The 18,705-nt window shown below is 50.5% G+C and overlaps 1 protein-coding gene across 1 annotated transcript; it reads left to right on the top strand.

Moving 5' to 3' along the window:
• Positions 1-1,710: 1,710 nt before the first annotated feature.
• On the top strand, positions 1,711-18,608 carry TACR1 (tachykinin receptor 1). The gene is made up of 5 exons (XM_075174854.1): positions 1,711-2,111; positions 11,957-12,151; positions 16,090-16,240; positions 16,549-16,745; positions 17,124-18,608. Exons 1-5 carry the CDS (start codon positions 1,711-1,713, stop codon positions 17,413-17,415), a joined length of 1,236 nt encoding a protein of 411 aa, XP_075030955.1. The 3' UTR covers positions 17,416-18,608.
• Positions 18,609-18,705: the final 97 nt, after the last annotated feature.

Raw genomic sequence — 18,705 nt, 5'->3', positions numbered from 1 at the left:
GCGGGAAGACCTTTTCCTTCTTCGAGAATTCAAACATTTGCTTTGTTCGTCGGGGATGCAAAGCACTCGCCGACCACAATGTAAAGCCATTTGGAGAAATCCCACGGCTGTGGAAAGCTTTATAATATATAAATATAATGTAATATATAAAATAGATAAGCGTTACAATTAACAGTGCGTTTTAAACTCCCTTTTTAGAGCACGTTTGGCCCGGACGCCTCTCAGCCCCCTAAAAGGATGCAAAGCACAGGAAGATTTTGAGGGCAAAGAGGTTGGAGAGGGGATGAGGAGGCGTGAAAATGGGGGGTGAGGGGGTACGGGGAAACCTGGGGGCTCCTGCCCGCTGGGAAGGGCAGCTCTGCGCTGCGGGGAGCGGCACAGCGGGAGCTGCAGCTCCGGGCCCCAGTAGGGCCCCCCCGGGCAGGGCGGAGGGCTCGGGGGGGCCGGGGGAGGGTTCTCCGTGCCGGCTCTGCCCATCGCTCGCTGCCACCGCCCGCGCCGCTTATAAAAGCCCCGGTCGTGCCTCGCCCGCCGCAGCCGGCTCCGGCTGCACCCCGAACCGGGAGGGAGCCGCATCCCGCCCTGCTCTCGAACCGGGAGGGACCCACATCCCGAACCGGCTGCACCCCGAACCAGGAGGAACCCGCATCCCGAACCGGCTGCACCCGGAACCGGGAGGGAGCCGCATCCCGAATCGGCTGCACCCGGAACCGGGAGGGAGCCGCATCCCGAACCGGCTGCACCCCGAACGGGGAGGGACCCGCATCCCGCTCCAGTCCTGAACCGGGAGGGAGCCGCAGCCCGCTCCCGTTCTTAACTGGTAAGGATCCGCATCCCGCATCCCGCATCCCGCTCCGGTCCTGAACCAGGAGGTACCTGCATCCCTCTCTGGTCCTGAACCGGCAGGCACCTGCATCCCGCATCCTGCTCCGCTCCTCAATCGGGAGCAACCCGCATCCTGCTCTGGTCCTGAACCAGGAGGGACTCACATCCCGAACCGGCTGTGCCCTGAACGGGGAGGGACCTGCATCCTGCTCTGGTCTCGAACTGGGAAGGACCCGCATCCCTCTCCGGTCCTGAACGGAGAGGGACCCGCATCCCGAACTGGCTGCACCCTGAATTGGGAGGAATCGGCTCCCCGGTGCAGCTGCAGCCAAGCCCAGAGGAACCCGCACCCCAAACCAGCCGTGCGTGCCAGTCCAGCTGTGCCCACATCGGGAGGGACCTGCACCCCGAACCAGCGGTGTGCCTTGACATGGCTGGGCACCCTGCTCCAGCTGCACCCAGAGACAGGAGGGACCTGCACCCCAAACCGACTGCACCCTGAAGGGTCCTATACCCCAAACTGACTGCTCCCTGAACCAGAGAGACCTATGCCCTGAACCAGCTGTGCACCCCAAACCAGCTGTCCCCTGAACTGGGAGGTACCTGTGCCCTGAACCAGCCATGCACCCCAAAATAGCTGCACTCTGAACCAGGAGGGACCTGCACCCCAAACTAGCTGTGTGCCCCAAACTTTTACCCTGACCCTGCTAAACCAGGAGGGACCTGCACCCCAAAGCATCCATGCAGCCTGATCCTGCTGCACCCTAAACGAGGAGGGACCTGCACCCCAAAGCATCCGTGCACCCTGATCCTGCTGAGCCCTAAACCAGGAGGGACCTGCACCCCAAAGCATCCGTGTGCCCGGTCTGGCTGCCTCGTGGCACGATGGATAACGCTCTGCCGCTGGAAGCGGAGCTGGAGCACCAGTGGCTACTCAACGCCTCCCTCAACGAGTCCTTCGCGAACCAGTTCGTGCAGCCCCCGTGGCAGGTGGCCCTGTGGGCTGTCGCCTACGCCCTCATCGTGGTGGTGTCGGTGGTGGGGAACGTGGTGGTGATGTGGATCATCCTGGCTCACAAGAGGATGCGCACCGTCACCAACTACTTCTTGGTGAACCTGGCTTTCGCCGAAGCCTCCATGTCCGCCTTCAACACGGTGGTGAACTTCACCTACGCCATCCACAACGAGTGGTACTACGGCCTGCTCTACTGCAAGTTTCACAACTTCTTCCCCATCGCTGCCGTCTTTGCCAGCATCTACTCCATGACGGCCATCGCCCTGGACAGGTGAGCTCTGAGCGTCAAACCCCAAACCCTCCCCGGCACCCAGGTCTGCCTCCACCTGGGTGCTGTTCTCAGCTCCGTCTGATCTCCGGTCATGGGAGAACATTGCAATTAAAATAAAGCATATTTTGGTAAAAGAAGGCTAGAGATAATCCCCCTCCCTGCCCTGGTGGCTTTGGGAATCCTTTGTCAGCTCTGTGAGAGGAGAAAAGGCTTTGTAACCCGCGTGCATGTTGGTAGCGTGTCTTGGGTGTGCATTTGTAGCATCGCTGTCCACTCCCTTCCCAGCTCCCCTGCAGAGCCATCCATTCCTTTCCCAACCTCCTCATTTAAAAGCAAACTCGATATTTAGCACAAAATGGCATCACCTCACGACATAAAATACATGCCTGTGTCGGACATGCCTCCGCTGCACTGCAGGAGCTGTTTCGTTTTGCTTGATCTGGGTTGGGAACCACCTAAGGAGCCTCGGAGACAAGCTCAGGCTTAACTTGGCGAGTGTGTTGTCGCGTTGCGGACCGGCGTGTCTCCCCAAGCAAACCCACCTTGATTTTATTAGTGGGGGCCAAGGGGGAGAGGTAGGTGCCAAGGATTTCTCTCGTTTGGCTGCAGCCAGCACAGCTTAGTTGGTTTTTTTTTTTTTCCGCTGCCTGGTTTCTACTGGCACTGCCCGATGGCTGGGGACTGCCGGCAGGTGAGATCCTGCTTGCGTTTTGCTGCGACCAAAAGTTCAGCAAGCGTTCGGCGGGGTGCGATGGCACAGGGGACGCTGCCTTTTCCACCACAGAGGGATGAGCCAGGGGTCGAGGGACACAAAATAGCCATGCATCAGGCACCTCCAAGTGCGCAGCTCCCCGCTCTTCTCTCACACTCCAAGAAATCTTCTATTTGATGGCATTTTCACACAGTGCTAGAGATAAATCAAGGCTCTCAAACAGCTTTGCAATTCCCTCTTGAGAACTGGTGTTTCAAGCGCAACAGATTTTTCTAACGCAACATTTTTCCTGAAGACAGCTTGGCTCTGCAACACCTCTTTTTGGTCCTTTTTCCCAGGGAGTAAAAGACATTTTGGCTGGGGATACATGTAAAGCGGGGTCGGGGGGGGAGGAGATTTGCATTGCTGTATGCCAGCCCATTTTGAGCTGATGTCTAAGTGCTGCACAAACTGGCATGGATATTTCCCTACGAGAAATTATAGGGCTGCCACAACGCACGCACTGACAGCTTGGGAAACGGAGCTTGAGATGGATGATGCTCTCTAGTCATTAAAAACAGGCTCAGGTTTTGTTTCACTTTGGAGTGGTTACAAGACCCTCTCCCCAGAATAAATCGGACATAGCCAAGCTCTCATACCGGAGATGTGAGGAGAATTAAGGCAATAATAAATAAAAAGAGGAATACTCCCAGCGTGGCTCTGTTCCTACCCGATGGTGTTGCTGGCTCTGTTTCAGGAGCATCTGCGTTTCGAGGATATTGGGGATCAGCTGGCAAAGCCCCTTTCAGGTTAGGATGAACTAGAGAGATGGGTTTTTTTTAAGGAGTTTGGTTTTTAGCCTTCGGTCCACACCCTGGAATAACCAGAAAAGCAAATCTACCAGGGGAAGCTGCAGGACCACGTGTAAAATGGGGAGCAAAGACAGGTCTGGGAGCCTGGGGCTGAATTTTGGGGAGGAATTGGCATTTCCAGCTTTCTTCTTGCACCTGCAAACCCTTAACGGACGCTTGGTTTTCCCATGGCTGGGCTGCAAAACCCATGTGTGGAGGCTTGGCTCGCCCATCAAGAAGGACCCAAAAGAAGCTGCAGCCTCAGTGTGCAAACACCTCCTGCACAGAGCTACCTGCTGCATTTCTTGGCCCCAAATTTCCAGCAAGAAATGTGGGAAATTTGGAAGGTGAAGGCAGCAAAGCCCATCCTCTGCCCCTCCAGGCAAGCAGCACACGACAACACCTCCAGGCGCTGGAAAATTGCTTGTTTTCCGGTGTCTGAGACCTGATAATAGTAACTTAAATGCATGAAATGCAGGAACTTTTTCCAGGAGCCCAAAAGGGAAGAATTTGTCCTGGCAAGCAGCAAAAAGCTGTGCAGGAACAAGGAAAGCGAGTACCTGAATTCGGAGCAGCAGAGCCAGATAAGCTCAACAAAATGGGTTATATTCACAGCCAGGACATATCTGAAATGAAACATGACTGCAGTTCTGATTTTCATCAAAAACTAGGAAAACAGAATTGAATGTGCCTCATGTTCCCAAAGTGTATTAAGCCATCTATCAGAGCGGTTGGATACGGAGTCTGAAGGCTCGGAGGAGCGTCAGTCTGCAGATTGCTCCCCTAAATCATCTCTGCTTGTGCTTTCTGCAAGCAATTTCCAGAACATCCGCACCGAAGGATACGAAACCACCTTGGAAAGACTCGGCACAGCCGTAACAGAGTCATTGAGAGAACACGTGGGGAAGCCGGTTTGATTCTCCCTGCCATGGGTTTGTGCAAGAAAAAAAAGCTTTTGCTTGAAGCTAGACCATCTGCTCTTTCACCAGGACCTATTTCAGCCTGGGCACAACCGCTCTGAAAAAATAAAAAGAAGGTAATCCTATAGCGAGTGTTATTCTGAACCCTGCAACAATACCAGGAAGTTCAGGAGTCAAGGCTGGCAGCTGGTAAAGTCTGCTCAGGAAAAGCCATGATGCTGCTTCTCAGCATCCTGCAAAAGTGGGGGCCAAACAGCTCGCTTTGGCACTATAAAATTTGCCATGTCCTTCATTTTTGGGCGTATCAGTGCCAGAGCACATCACATATCCCTTTCTGGCTTCAAACGCTCCTTGTGAATCAATTCACTTGAAAGACAGAAACACAAAATCCTGGTTTTCTTCCGATCTTCCAGGAAAAGTGAGAGCCCAGCAGTGCCCATGGTGAGTCCAAGCTAATTTGCAGCCACGCTTAGAGAAGAAAAAAACAACTCTGGACATCCCTAAGTTGCAATGTCTATGGCACATGCGATGGAACATTCGTTAGATAAACTGTTGATATTTTCTCTCTCCTTGGGACCTGGATTCATTTCTGAGCACCACCACTCATCCGCACCATTAGCAAACTTTGGACAGAGGAATGAGTTCCCGTGATGAAGGACAACTGGGAATGCAGCTGAAGGTGAAGATCCCAGATTACTTGCAGAATTGGAAAAAAAAATCTTGTCTGGTCTCAAAACTTTAAGTGAGCTAAGCTAAAAACACCGCAGACTGAACAAATAGTGATGAGAAGGGCGAGAGCCCTGCCATGAACTCAGGGTGAAGACAGACTGTGCAGCGCTTGAGCTATTTAATACAAAGCGATTTCCCTTTTTCTGCAGAGAGTCCTCCACTCTAAAGCAGCTATAAAAGTGACATACAGTGGGACTAATCCCTTGCAAATCCTAGACCAACTTGCTGCTTTTGCTCATTAAAAGAGCCCCCTCTCCGACCTCCACCAGCACCAACACTGCCAGAACAGCACGCAATCAAACTGGGATCTTATTTATATTCCCTTTTTTACTTCCAAATGGGATGTCAAATTATATTAGGTGTCTTAAGATCCATCAATTTGCCAGCAGGAGCTGCAGAAGAAACATCAAATCTGCGAACCTTTATTCACCACCGCGGCTCCTAAAATTGCTAGTCTGCAGCCAAGACCTGTTAATATCTCCCCAACCACATATTATTTGCGGCAGAAAAACCAGCCCAGAAAATTATTTACTGCTGGCAAGCTTGAACTCCCAGGTTGGACAAATCAGCTGAATAACAGGAACATACTCGCCAGCTCAGCGGCCCCATGCCTTCCCCGAGAGGTGATTACTGCAGCAAGAAACCCTCCGGAGAGGACAAATTACATCAGCACACAGACAGATTAATTAGTCATTTACACCCTAATATAGCACCAGGGTTTTTGTTTTAATCTTGACTTAATGGACTTCTGGGGTTTGCAGAGCAGGACTTTGATCTGCGCCTGGCGCTGTGTAATCTTGCTCTACTGGGATGTAATTTGGAAGATGGAAGAGCAAGGGGGAAGCAAAAAGACCCCAGGTTTAAGGTCAGCGGCCCCTGCACCGGCCGCCCTGCGGCATTGCCTATGCACCAGCTAGCAATAACCAAAGCAGCTTTTTGCGTACCTGAAAAATCAAGCGTCACCGATCACAGCAAAAGCCCTGCAAAGCTGCTGGATACCCAGCACGGAGCTGGCTCGAAGCATTGATCTCCCAGCTGGGGTTAGAAAGCAGGAGGCGGACGGGGACGGACAAGGGAACGCCTTAGTAAGGGGTCACTCATCAAGGCTGGTTTATGCCCCTGCTCCCAGCAGTAGTCTCTGATCTGATGGGTATGAACTGGAATTAATCCCCCCCAATACTCACTAGATATGAATTCAGCCTGTCAAAAAATAAATTACATCTTTTTCCCCCTCTTTTCCTTTGGAAAGAAGAGGGGGCTTGAAATTCCCATGGCAATAAATATACAACTAAGGTGAATTAGCGACAGTTTGGGGGCTGGGAGATGCAGGAGACTCAGGTTTTAGACATGCTTTTGGGGTGATCACGGTGCTCATTTGCAAGCTGCGTGCTGCCACAAGCCACCATAGGAGTTTGAGGGCCTCTGGTGAGATATTTGGTTTATCGGATGGCTTTCTTAATTTATTCCTTAATTTATTCTTAATTCTTCAATGGCCTAGTGGGAACCCCCATGCACTAAGAGCACCAGGTCTCATGGGTCACCAGCTCTGCATTTCATGTGATTTTTGTTCTCCCCTTTCACTCTCCAGCTACAAACCAGTGCCAGGACTAACTGGTTGATAAGGTCGTATAGGTGCCTCGAATAACAGCATCTGCAGAGTCTGTCAGTGGGGCTGGGTTGTGCTTTAGGTCCCACCCCACCCTGGTGCTGTCGGCAAACGCAGTGAATGCAGGAGGGAGCTCTATGCCTCCTTAACAGCCTGCTGCAACTAACTGGGGTTTGATCCTGTTTTGCCTGCCTTTGGCTTTTAAAACCAAGCGTGCCCGTGGGGTTTGCAATGCAAGAGGTGCTGTGCAGGAAGGCAGGGGAGTTTGCAAAGCTGCCGGCGTAACTCAGGTCGCTGTTTGGTGGTGGGTCACACGTCCTTTTTGGTTGCGCTCAAAAGAAATATTGAGCTGCTTTCAAAAAGGAAAGATGCTGTGCCGTATCGGTGCTCTGGGGAAATGCCGATGAGAAACATGCAGCCTCCTGCTTGATGAAGACGCTTTGCCGAGCGTTGAGCGTCCCTCGGGTCTCGGGGCAGGAGTGCACTGTCCATCTCTCGGTTTGGACGGTCGCTGTTTTATGTCAAAACAACAAATAGGAGGAAGCAGCTGCTTGCAGCGCCTTTGTCCCCAGCGTCGTGTTTCAAGCACGCAGGGCTCAGCTAGCCTCCTCGGCCGTCATCCAGATACGAGGTATTCGGGGCCAGCGCGACCAGGCCAAGCTTCGCTATGCAAACCTGCTCGAGGGACGGTATTTTTGCATCCACGCTGTTGCGACGCAATCCTCACGGAAAGCAAAAAGGCAGGTTTTTTTTCTATGGAGAAGCTTTTCGTTTCTTGGGTAGGAAGGACCCAGAGCTGTGCTGGAGGTATTTGACCCACCTCAATCCGGGGCATCTGCCCTGTCTTGGCTGCAAACTCCCTCAGGACTGACTCTGCACTAAACCCCTCTTTGCTCGGGACGGGAAATCGTTGTGCAATAAAACACACAGCACAAACTCTGCATCCTCTTGGTTACTCATCTCTTATCTGCTGTATACTTATAACTTAATGAAGCAGATAAGAAAACTCTGGGATGAAAGACGCTTCATAAATTTTTGCTATTATATTAATCTCATCTCCATGAGGGTGGAAACAATTGTGTAATGTTAGTTATCCAGGCAGACTTCAGATTTCCAGATGCAATTAATAGATGGCTACACTGCCTCAAATGTATTATCTATTTAATAACCGATACGCTCGCAGCTACCCTAGCACAACATTGTACTCAAATGCTATTGTATCGTCATGGTAACACCCCCCCAAAACACAATAAAATATTTAAACAACAGCAAACGGCATTACCAACGTCATCAAATAGCGTCTGGCGTAAAGTTGTGCACTTTAGTGCCAAACCCATTAAACGTGGCGGATTTAAAACATTAAACATGATGGGAAAGGTGCAAGGAAAATGCAGCTGCACAGGCATCGGGTCTCTCGTGCAAGGGGCAACTGGAGCTTGCAAAACTTAACGATGGTTTGCACTTGAACATGGTGCTTCCATCCAAAAGGAGAGCAACTGCAGATCATTTTATTTTGAGAAACAGCTATCATCAAGTCTTCCCAACCCAACACCTTCTGCAGGCAAACGGCCCCAATTCAGTGCTACCCCCATGCACTGCCTGCACAGGGAACAAAACCTTTCCCTAACACAGGAAATCTGCCCTCAAATCCTCAACCAAGAGCCAATTCCCTACGAAAAATTAGGACTTGAAGAGCCCATGGTGGTTCGTCACGCGTTGCAGCGGCGAGGGCAGGATGTTCACACAGGGACGTGCTCCTCTTCCTCATCTCCCCCGAACAACCGTCCCTAGCAAACCGCAACACCCAATTTTTTTATGGATGGGAAAACCGCCCTCTTGAACGGCAGAGAAAAAAAATAAATCTAATGGGATACAGCATCTTAGGGAGATGGGCAGAGTGGGGCCACAGAGGCACTTTGCGAGGAGAAATATGAGCTAATAAACTCATTAGCCTTGCTTTTGAGAGCCCGCTTCTCGCCGGTGCAGCCGGGACGTGTGTGGCCAAGCCAAGGATAGCAACAGCTTCCCGGTACTTAGCTCTGATCGATGCCTTTTGTGCCCAGCGCTGCAAAACCGCCCGCCCAAAACCACGCACGGGGCCAAACGCCCACCAGCACCTTGCAAACACCCCGGGGCATTGCAGTTGTATCCCATGCCCATGCTCTGCATTTCCATTTGAATGCAAACTTGTTCGTATTAATAAAAAATGAATAGATCGGCAAGCTTTTTTTGCTGAAAGGCAAAGTCACGATTAATGTGTCATTTTTCTTCCCTGCTAAGAAGTGATTGATGGAGGTTTGGCTGCAGCACCTACCACAGCCTTGCCTGGGAAGTCGAACCTACGTGGAGGGGAGAAGAGAACCTGGAGGTACCCGCAGCAGAGCTCCGCAGCACGGGGTTGCTTTTCTGCTTTGCAATCGCTTGCTTGGAAGGAAGGTTTTATTTTAGGTTATCCAAAACCTGCCATAGAAATGCACCACGGAGGAAGGTTTGGCTCAAAACTGAGCAGAATTGCAAGAAAGCAAACTGGCTTTTTGGGACGCGTGTTCTGGATGCAAAAAAAGATCCAGTGGTGGCCAAAAAACCCCCCAAAAACCAAAAACTCAAAGACAGGAATACACACAAACCTACTGGGTAGAGAAACATGGAAAGTCTGGCCGGTCTGCAAGGAAATGAGAGTTATTTGAGCGTGACGGATCCAGCGCTGGAAGAAGGCAAAAGAAGCTGGTTTGCTCCCTGTACCGATGCTTTTCCATCCCAATACAAGCAAGACGGCGGCTGTCATCCGAGCTAAGACAGCCACGAAATCATATTCTCTGCTCCCCCCTTCTCCCCAGTTTGATTTTGCATCAATTGTTCTTGTCAAGGAGAGGGGAAAAAAAGAAGGAAAAAAAAAAAAGGAAGCAGTTATTAAAATGTTAGGACAATTTTCTGCTTAGTGATACAATTATTATATAATTATACGATATTTTAATATGAAATAATGGTCTAATTATTCTCAGGATGTTTCTACATTCCCATCTATCTCCAGCATTTTTATGGTCTGTAATACCAGCTCCTCCAAGCAGCCCAGACCCTTTTTATTACATTTTTTTCTTCCCCATCAGAGGCCCTGTCTGCGAGAACTGTTATTATTCCCATTTTTAATCCTGATGGGCGGCTGAACCCAGAGCATCCCCAAGGGAGTATTTCAGAGGTCGCTCGGGACCAATGGTTTGGGAATTGCTGCCGAAAAACAGGATTTGGGGCCAGCTTTCCCCAAAGCGTCGCTAGCTTGCTCCCTCCTGCCCCCCTGACCCCATCCTTGCAATGCCAGCATGGTCAGATGAATTTTGCCGTCTCCTTTCTACCACGAGACAGCGTTACAGACAAGTCGATGGTGGTTGGAAAGGTCTCTAGGCTATGTGATTGGGGTTTAGTTCATCGTTACAGCGATTATTTGGATATTTTATCAACTGCGAGGGCTTCAGCAGATGAGGAAAGTCCTCTGAAATGCACTGGCAGAAACAAGGTCAGAGATGTAAAAGCATTTCTGGCTGGTTGCAATCAAGTGCTGGCTTTGCTTTCCGGAGCTCGCAGCCTCAGATGTTTCTCCGAGCAAGTATTTCAACAGAAATGGCCCAACTTTTGTGGAAATCCCTCGTTTTCCACCGTTTGCATGCTTGAGCTTGAACTGCCGGGTCAAGCATCAGCAGCAAACTTGGGCATGTGGACTTCTTGCTGCTTGGGAGCATAAACCCAGGGTAACCTGCTCTGAACCCTGTGATAAAGCCCACCCAAACCTCAGCCAGCTCAGCAAACCCACTAATGAGGGGCTCAGCCAACACCAGGCAGTTGAAGGATGAGGAAGAGGAAGGAGACGAGTCCTTGCAGGGTCCCGTGAAGCCAATCGCAAATAATGGCAAGGAAGAAATGAGAAACACAGATGCAGAAACCAGGAGACCTTGGTGCATCACCAGCCGCTGTGCCAGAGCAGCACTAAAACCCATTGCCTTGGCTTTTTCTAACCAGCTTCGATGTCAAGTACCAAACAGATTTTTGAGGGATGATTGTCAGGTGGATTAGGTGGATTTTCAGCTGCACAAAGCTGATAAGGTTTGGTACCCTGGGGCAGAGGAAGAGCTGACAGCGGTACCTCCTGCGTATTTAGATATTAATCCCTACGTCTTTGCCCCTGCAAGTGGCCACCCAAAAATGCAACACTGGGGGTATTTGCCATCTAGGAAAAAATTAAATGAAAAAACTGTCCATCCTCTGAAAGGAGAAGGGATGAAGGGATGAAGGGATGAAGAGGAGGCTGCAGACACCTTGGGCGATAACACATGCAGAGCGATGCAATGTTTCTCCTCTTCCCAAAGCTTGACATGGAGCAGGAGGGAAACAAAATAAAAAATTTGCAATGTTCTCACTTAATCCTTACAGCGCTGCTGGCTGCTGCCAGCTTTGCAAAACCAGATTTGCAGAGGGATAAATTCAATCCGCCTCGTCGCCACTGGAGCTTTCCTCGCATATGACGACTGATGTTCGGGGGAAAGAGCCCAGAAGCCAGGCAGATAGAGGTGGCATCTCAGATCACCCATCCCACGCCGGTCCAGCACTCTTATTTTTCGTTCTCCTCCTGTAACACTTGGCACTGTGATCTACTGTAGAGATATGACTTTGCACGGGTGCAAAACTACCGGGCGCTGCTAAAGCGGCTGCTGCCAGACGGCAGCATCGCGGCTGGCTTTGTACAAATTGGTCTTTGCAGAAGCAGCCGGTTGTTGGTCGTGTTTGCGAAGCTGTTTTTCAGCTAAAAGCCAATGAGTGTCTCAAACAGGATTCAAATCTCGAGGGTAAAATGCTGCAAGAGAATTAGAGCATTTGATGGGGAATCCTCCATGAAGGGATTTTTCGATGCTGTTTGCATTGTGCGGAGTGAGGGCCTGCCAGGATGCATTAAGGGGGTGTGAAAAGTATGACCCCCATGCAAGGGAGACCTAAAACAGCCCCAAAAGCTGCAACATCGGGGCATTCCAGCCTTGATTTCTGCTTTTCCCACCTTGCAGGTACATGGCTATCATCCACCCGCTGCAACCCCGACTCTCGGCCACCGCCACCAAGGTGGTCATCGGTGTCATCTGGCTCCTGGCTTTCCTGCTGGCTTTCCCCCAGGGTTACTACTCGGTGATGGAGGAGCTGCCGGGCCGGCTGGTGTGTCTGGTGGAGTGGCCGGAGCACAGCACCAATGTGTATGGAAAAACGTGAGTTGAAATTTTCCGGCAGTGGGGACAAGTCACCGTAGGAAAAAAAACGCAGAAAAAGTGTAAAAAAAGGAAGCGAGGAAGGATGGGAATGGCTTAAAGCTCCTTGGGATGGGGAAATCCTCCCCCTACTCTAGCGAGGGCCAGTGCTATGTAGTTGGCGGTAGCCACATCTCTGTCTATATCATTTTGGGGCACATTAAGGTTAATAAGGTGAGTTTAGTGCTGCTCGTGGTCCAAACATTGCCCCATGCTATGCCATGCTCCCTGCCCTTCTTGGATGCTCATCCTCGAGGGAAACGCACATAAAACTGCTAAGATGCAATATTTTGGCAATATTGTGGGGATGGGGTCTGCATTGCCCCCAGGGGCTTATTCATACACGCAGGTATGGCTCTGGTTTTTGGAGCACCTTTCCTGCAACCCATATCTCTAAAGGCTTCCTGGGGCAAAAGTTATTCCTGCAAGAGGTAAATAGGGTTTTACTGGGGGCTTCTTGGCCAGGCAATAACAGAAAAAAAACTGGTTTGGGATTTACTGAGTCCAAATGCCCCAAAATTGACTCGACAGCTTAAAAAACAAGCTACAAAAAGGGACTGTGGCATCAGCTCAGGCTGGGAGACAAATGCTGGGCTAGGAGGGCTCAGCAGGAATCTCCTTCCTTCCTGTTAAGGTGCCGGCTAATTAAATCTGGCATTTCCAAAGGGTCCGGGCAATGCCGCTGGTCTGCCAGCACAGTGGTCCTCCGTGGTTTGCTCTTTGAAGTCCGCAAGTCATGCGGCGAGTTAAATGTCATGCATTAAGGAAAAAAGAGGGGGATAGGAAAAAAGGCATTTGTGATCTCCAGTCCCGTGGAGCAATGAATTAGGGCTGTGAAATTGTGCTGGGGCCAAAGCAGGGGGACACACACACATGGAGAGGTGTTTAAAGCCAACCTGAGCTGGCGAAGTCTCTCTGCAAGACAAATGAGATGAGTTTGCCAGTCAGCAGCGAGTGGCGAGCTGCAGAGAGCTGGACGGTATCATTTATTATCGTCTTATTTATTTGCATTGCAAGGCAGGTATGGCAAGAACTAAGCTGGGGCTGGCCCAGGTGATCTCCAGAGGTGTTTTACAATCTTAATTATTCCAGGCCACCGTGATAAATCTAGCCAGCGCGAAGAAATGCCGCTAGCTTAGACAGCCCACGCGGTCGGGATGGGGCTGAGCCCCCCCGGACCGAAGCAGCAACCGGCACAAGCTCAGGGCCTGGCTTTGACAGATCATTTGCCGTTCAGCTGTACGCTGGGGCCGTCGCTTTTTCAAATAGCTAATTCAAGATAAAAATGGCACCATTAACCTATGAATGATTTGCTGCTGGAAGCCGGACGCCGCTTCAAAGCCTGAGCATCCCGTGCTCTTCGGCAAGCCAGGGGCTCTGCAGACAGATGAGGGCAGCCAGGAAAACTGGGAAAGCAGATGATAAGCAGAAGCCAAAATAGCCAAACTCCAACTATTTGGTGAGGATTGAAAATAACTTGCAGCTCAGCAGCATCTCTCCAAACCGCATGAACTCACTTGCGCAGTGCAGAGCCCGAGATGTTATTTTACTGCCCCAAAATAACTTTGCAGGGACAGGTGGTTGGGTCACTGTCAAACACCCTCCCCTGCTCGCATGGCCTTGGGACAGTTATTTAAGGAAGGCGCCGGCAGCAGCCGGCTTGTTTGCAATGCCATGATGAAAAATAATATTATTTTTTCAGTTCATAGTGAAAATAGGGGACTTCTCCCAACACCGGGGGGTCATTTCTCTTGGCAAATGGAGGCCAGAAAGCACAACCCCGGCATGCAGAGGCTATCAGAGACTGGGATGTGCACATGAGGTTTTTTCACTGGGAAAACATGCCCTTTCTCAGCCCGCTCGTATGGGGGGAAGCACACAAAGACCTAGGCGCAGGAGAGATGCTGCGTCTCCAACAGGAGCCGGCGATTCAGCTCGATTCAATTCAGCGGCTGCTTGCCGCTGCTAACCACCGATTCCCTCTCCTGCTCTTGGTTTTGAAATAGATGTCTGATCTATTCCAGTTTCATTAGCTGCCATTTCGGTTTGTTAAGGGAAGGGGAAAAGCCGCTCCATTCGCCGGCTTCTCTGGGAGATAACAGCCCACGGCGACCATCTGGGCTTTGCAAGGCAAAAGGAGATGGCAGGTGCCTGTTCCAACATCACTGTCCCATAACTCCTACGGGCTCCTCCATCCTATACAAGACCCTAAATCCCCACACCGAAGACCTTTAAATTACAAAACCCAGGCTTCTCTAAGAGCTCTGATCCTGCAGTTCTTGTAGGCAGAATAACATATGAATGGTTTCACATGGAGACCAGTTTTCAGCGCCCAGGGCTCAAAAAGAATGTCCCAGGGCTCTTTTGGAAATCCCTGTCCCTACCATGCCCAGGCAGCTCTGAAAATAAGGGTCGATCTTGCTTATGTTATCTAACAGCTCCTCTGGGGCATTTCTGCGTCGCTCTCGGCTGTTTGCAGCTGGTTTAAGACCCTGCATTACATGGGAAACATAACGAAATCTTCATCGCGGAGCCACAGAGACGCCTCTTTAATTGTTAAAATAGAAAACAGCCCTACAAAATCCATCTCAAATGCGATTAGCGCTGGGCGAAGAGGAGGCCAAATGAGATTGCAGGTACAAAACAAGAAGATGGCGTGGCAGCACGGGTTCGGGGCCAAGCCCATTCCCTGCGGGAGTTGCACCAGGCACGAGCCTGATCCATTCGTTACACTTCGGAGATATTATTGAATCAAAGCTCCCGGGAGGACGAGTGAGTGCAAGAGTGGAGCGTGGCTACAGGGCCTGAACCGCCTTGAACAGATGCAACACCTTGCATTCGAGCTGGGCACGCACCCCAAAAATGCACGCAAAGACTCTAAAGCTGTCAGAAGAAAATTACCTCCAGACCTGGCGGCACGTGTGATGCTTTGCAAGCCGGCACTGTGCAAGCCAGCCGCGTTTCTGTATCGCTAGTGCTCATCTTTCTGCAGCGGAGAGAGGTTTTTGCAAGCTACGATGGTAGGAAGGAACCTGCAAGGTCAAACTCTCCGTCCCCATCCTGTTTGTTAAAAACAGTATTGTTTTTTTCCTTTTTAAACCAACTACTATTTAACACAAATCCTTCACTCAACCCACTGCAATCCCAGTGGCTATCGCAACCTGCCACGGCTCCACTCAAGCCTGTGCTAACAGTTTAATCCAGACCCCCTCATTCGATTTTGGGCTTATTTATACCTGTTATAAACAGACATGAAGATCCTGCCCTTTCCATGAGCCTGGAGAACTGACCCGGCCACTGAATTCACAGAAAAGTTTTAATAAACCTCCACAACAAGGGTTTTAGGCTGTGTTTTTGGGGACTGGGATTATGCCTTGTGCCACCTGAACCCAGCTAAACTGATGGTGGACCAGGATTCAGGCAAACTGCATCCAAGACTTAGTGTTTACCCCGCAGGGAAAGCCTTTATTTCTTCAGCTTAATATTCCCATCCTTTATATGTCAAAAAAACCACATTTGCTCCTGCAGGACTGCCAGATAAAAGGTGTGATAAGAGCAAGCATTCATCTCTAGGATAATTTGGGGTGTAAATAAGTAGAATTGAGAGTAGAGCCACTTCAGCTAAGACGTTCTTGGCTTATGAAGGTAACACAAGTTCTTCACTGGCCTCTACATCCCATCCCAGGAGGGTGCTAGGATGCCAAAGGCTGGCAGCAGAGGCTTGGAAAAGATTCGGGTGAAAGTAGGGAGTCCTTCCCGGCCCGAGCCCTGCAGGCAACGTGTCTGCAGGAGTTGTGCCAAATTCTCTGCCCCTGTGAAGCACTTTGCCTTCGAGCTCAGTTTGCAAGAAAAAGACCGAATAGGTAGAGGACGCACACAACAACCATCATTTTTTCTAGGTATCACTTCTGCATGACCATCCTGATCTACTTCTTGCCGCTTCTGGTGATAGGATGTGCCTACACTGTGGTTGGCATCACCCTCTGGGCGAGCGAGATACCAGGCGACAACTCCGACCGTTACCACGAGCAGGTCTCGGCTAAGCGGAAGGTAAGGAGCTTCGAGTACAGTGGGAGCCATAATTCATGCCCAATCCCAACTAACCACAGCCAAAAATACTTCATTAGGGGTGGGAAGAAGTCAGGACTTGTTGCGTGGTTGTTGTTAATGGAGCAGAGAGTGTCCTCCAGATGTGTGTCCTCCATGAACGTGCATGGTTTAACCAAGATGTCGACCATGTGTTCCCAGCTGGAAAGGTCTCCAAGGCAAAAAGAGGTCGTCCCTTCTCGAGGGTGACACCCCACCTGCGGGGTGTCCGACAGATGACTTTGCTTTCCTGCCCTCTCTTCTCTTCACAGGTAGTGAAGATGATGATCATCGTGGTATGCACGTTCGCACTGTGTTGGCTGCCCTACCACATCTACTTCACCTTGCAGTATTTCAACCCCGAGTGGTACCTGCAGAAGTTCATCCAGCAGGTCTACTTGGCTATCATGTGGCTGGCCATGAGCTCCACCATGTACAACCCCATCATCTACTGCTGCCTCAACGATAGGTGGGTTTTGAGTGACTTTCGGCAGCACCTTGGTGCAACAGGGAGGGGAGGAGGGGGAGATACAGAGGGGCCTGATGGAGGAGAGTATGGATGGAGAGTTTTTCCAGGATGGTTCTGTCCCATCCTCTGCCAGGGGCTGCTGCCAGCAGACGCAGGGACACTACAATAGTCACTTAAATAAGTCTTTCCTAAAGCCCCTGTGGGATTTGAGGGCAGGTATCAAAACAGTCCCAACTCCTAACTGGGATTTATCGGTGTTTTTTTCTTCCCCTTCGTGAAAAGTAGCATTTTTTGGTTGTTATTTAGCAGTGCTTACCTCTGTCTTCCCACTCCTAACGAGGTCCTTTTGCCAACTCCCCATCTCTTCTGCACCCCCAGGTTTCGCGTGGGGTTCAAACACGCATTTCGGTGGTGCCCGTTTGTCAGCGCCGGTGAGTACGAGGGCCTGGAAATGAAGTCAGCCAGGTACCTGCAGACACAGAGCAGCATGTACAAGGTCAGCCGGATAGAGACCACCGTGTCCTCGGCGGTTGGCGCGGTCGAAGAGGAGCTGGAGGAGAGCAGCAAGGCCAAGCGTCTCTCCGTAGACATGACATCCAACGGCTCCTCCCGCAGCGACTCCAAAACAGTCTCCGAAAGCTTCAGCTTCTACTCCAACACGCTCACCTAAGTGGCTCTCTGGCTCCATCAGCCGCTCACAATCCCCTTTCCCTCACTGGGATGCTCCGGCGCTCAATCCACCCAGCATCATCACCCCGGTTTGTGATGTGCCAGCTTTTTTCCATGCTGTTTTACCGTCTCTTGCTGTGCCGCCATCCTTGGGCGAGCCCGAGAGCAAAAGCTTTGGATTAGTTTCACGTGCTCCACCGTGGCTCGTGTCCGAACAAGGGAGGTTTGGCTGGCCTGCACCTTGCTCGCTGCCTGTCCAACCCACCACCTACCGGGAGGGTGGATAGGATGCAGAAATGGGACAGAGCTGGGTTTTCCTCCTAAACCATAAGTACAACATTGGCAGGCGCTTCCCTGCTCTCTGCAAGGCAGCAGGGATCTCCCAGTACATCCCACCCCACGAGAAAATGAACCAGTCTTGCACTGTCCTCCTCCCACCTTTAATTTTATTCTCCCTGTCATTCTCGGTTGAATATCCAGAGGGGTATTCAATTCAAAAACCCAGCAAAAAATGCTGTTTTCAACTTCAGGAGCCTGTACATCCATGGGGCACCACCGGCCACTCGGTGCTTCAGCTGAGATCTAGGCATTTCTGCAGAGTCTCAACTCATCTCCGGCACCCGCATCCCTTTGCACAATGGTCTTCTGTTGCCACTCCTCAACACAGCTCATCGAAACAGGGCTCTCGAAAAGGATTTCTGAACTGAGCCAGACTTTGGTTGCTGTTAATCAACCGCATGTGCCAAAAGCAATCACTGTGATTTCCTAAAAGGCCCAAGGTGATGTCTCTTGGATAGATTTTGGAAGCCTGTGGAGGTCTGGAGAAGAAGAGACTGACCATACTGAAACGTTTTTCACAACCTGGAAATGTCTAGAGCTGCACAGAAAGTGGCATGATAAGATTCTGTCAGAAAAACAAAGTTTTGCCAGCGTACAAGGTTTGAAGGGAGACAAGAGTTTTGCAGACATTTTTTACCTAGAGGAGGGTTGAAGTTATTCATTTCCATTTTCTGGATTTTGTTTTAATCAGGGAAACTTTTTTCTTTTCATCCCCCTGTCTTTTGTGTAGAACATTAAGTTTATGAAGTGTACATGGATATATTTAATATTTTAGTCCTGTTATGATGGATAATTTTCACTGGGGCTGTTCATACCAAGGGCTCCTGTGGTCAGCAAATGTATGAACATACACTCAAAGGGGAAAAAAAAAGTAAATCAAATGAGAAGTGGGCAAACTTGGCTTGTTGGGAACGAACCCACAGGTTTGGGGGCAATTTGGAGGCAGTCGTAT

The sequence above is a fragment of the Calonectris borealis genome, chromosome 27, assembly GCF_964195595.1.
Source record: "Calonectris borealis chromosome 27, bCalBor7.hap1.2, whole genome shotgun sequence".
Taxonomy (NCBI): domain Eukaryota; kingdom Metazoa; phylum Chordata; class Aves; order Procellariiformes; family Procellariidae; genus Calonectris; species Calonectris borealis.
This window is presented reverse-complemented; position numbering and strand designations above follow the sequence as displayed.

What these genes read in the sequence shown, in the direction of transcription:
- TACR1 (XM_075174854.1), top strand. Translation starts at nt 1,711, where the DNA reads ATGGATAACGCTCTGCCGCTGGAAGCGGAGCTGGAGCACCAGTGGCTA. An exon ending in AGGTCTCGGCTAAGCGGAAG is followed by an intron (nt 16,241 to 16,548) that starts GTAAGGAGCTTC and finishes TTCTCTTCACAG; the next exon opens with GTAGTGAAGATGATGATCAT. An exon ending in TACTGCTGCCTCAACGATAG is followed by an intron (nt 16,746 to 17,123) that starts GTGGGTTTTGAG and finishes CTGCACCCCCAG; the next exon opens with GTTTCGCGTGGGGTTCAAAC.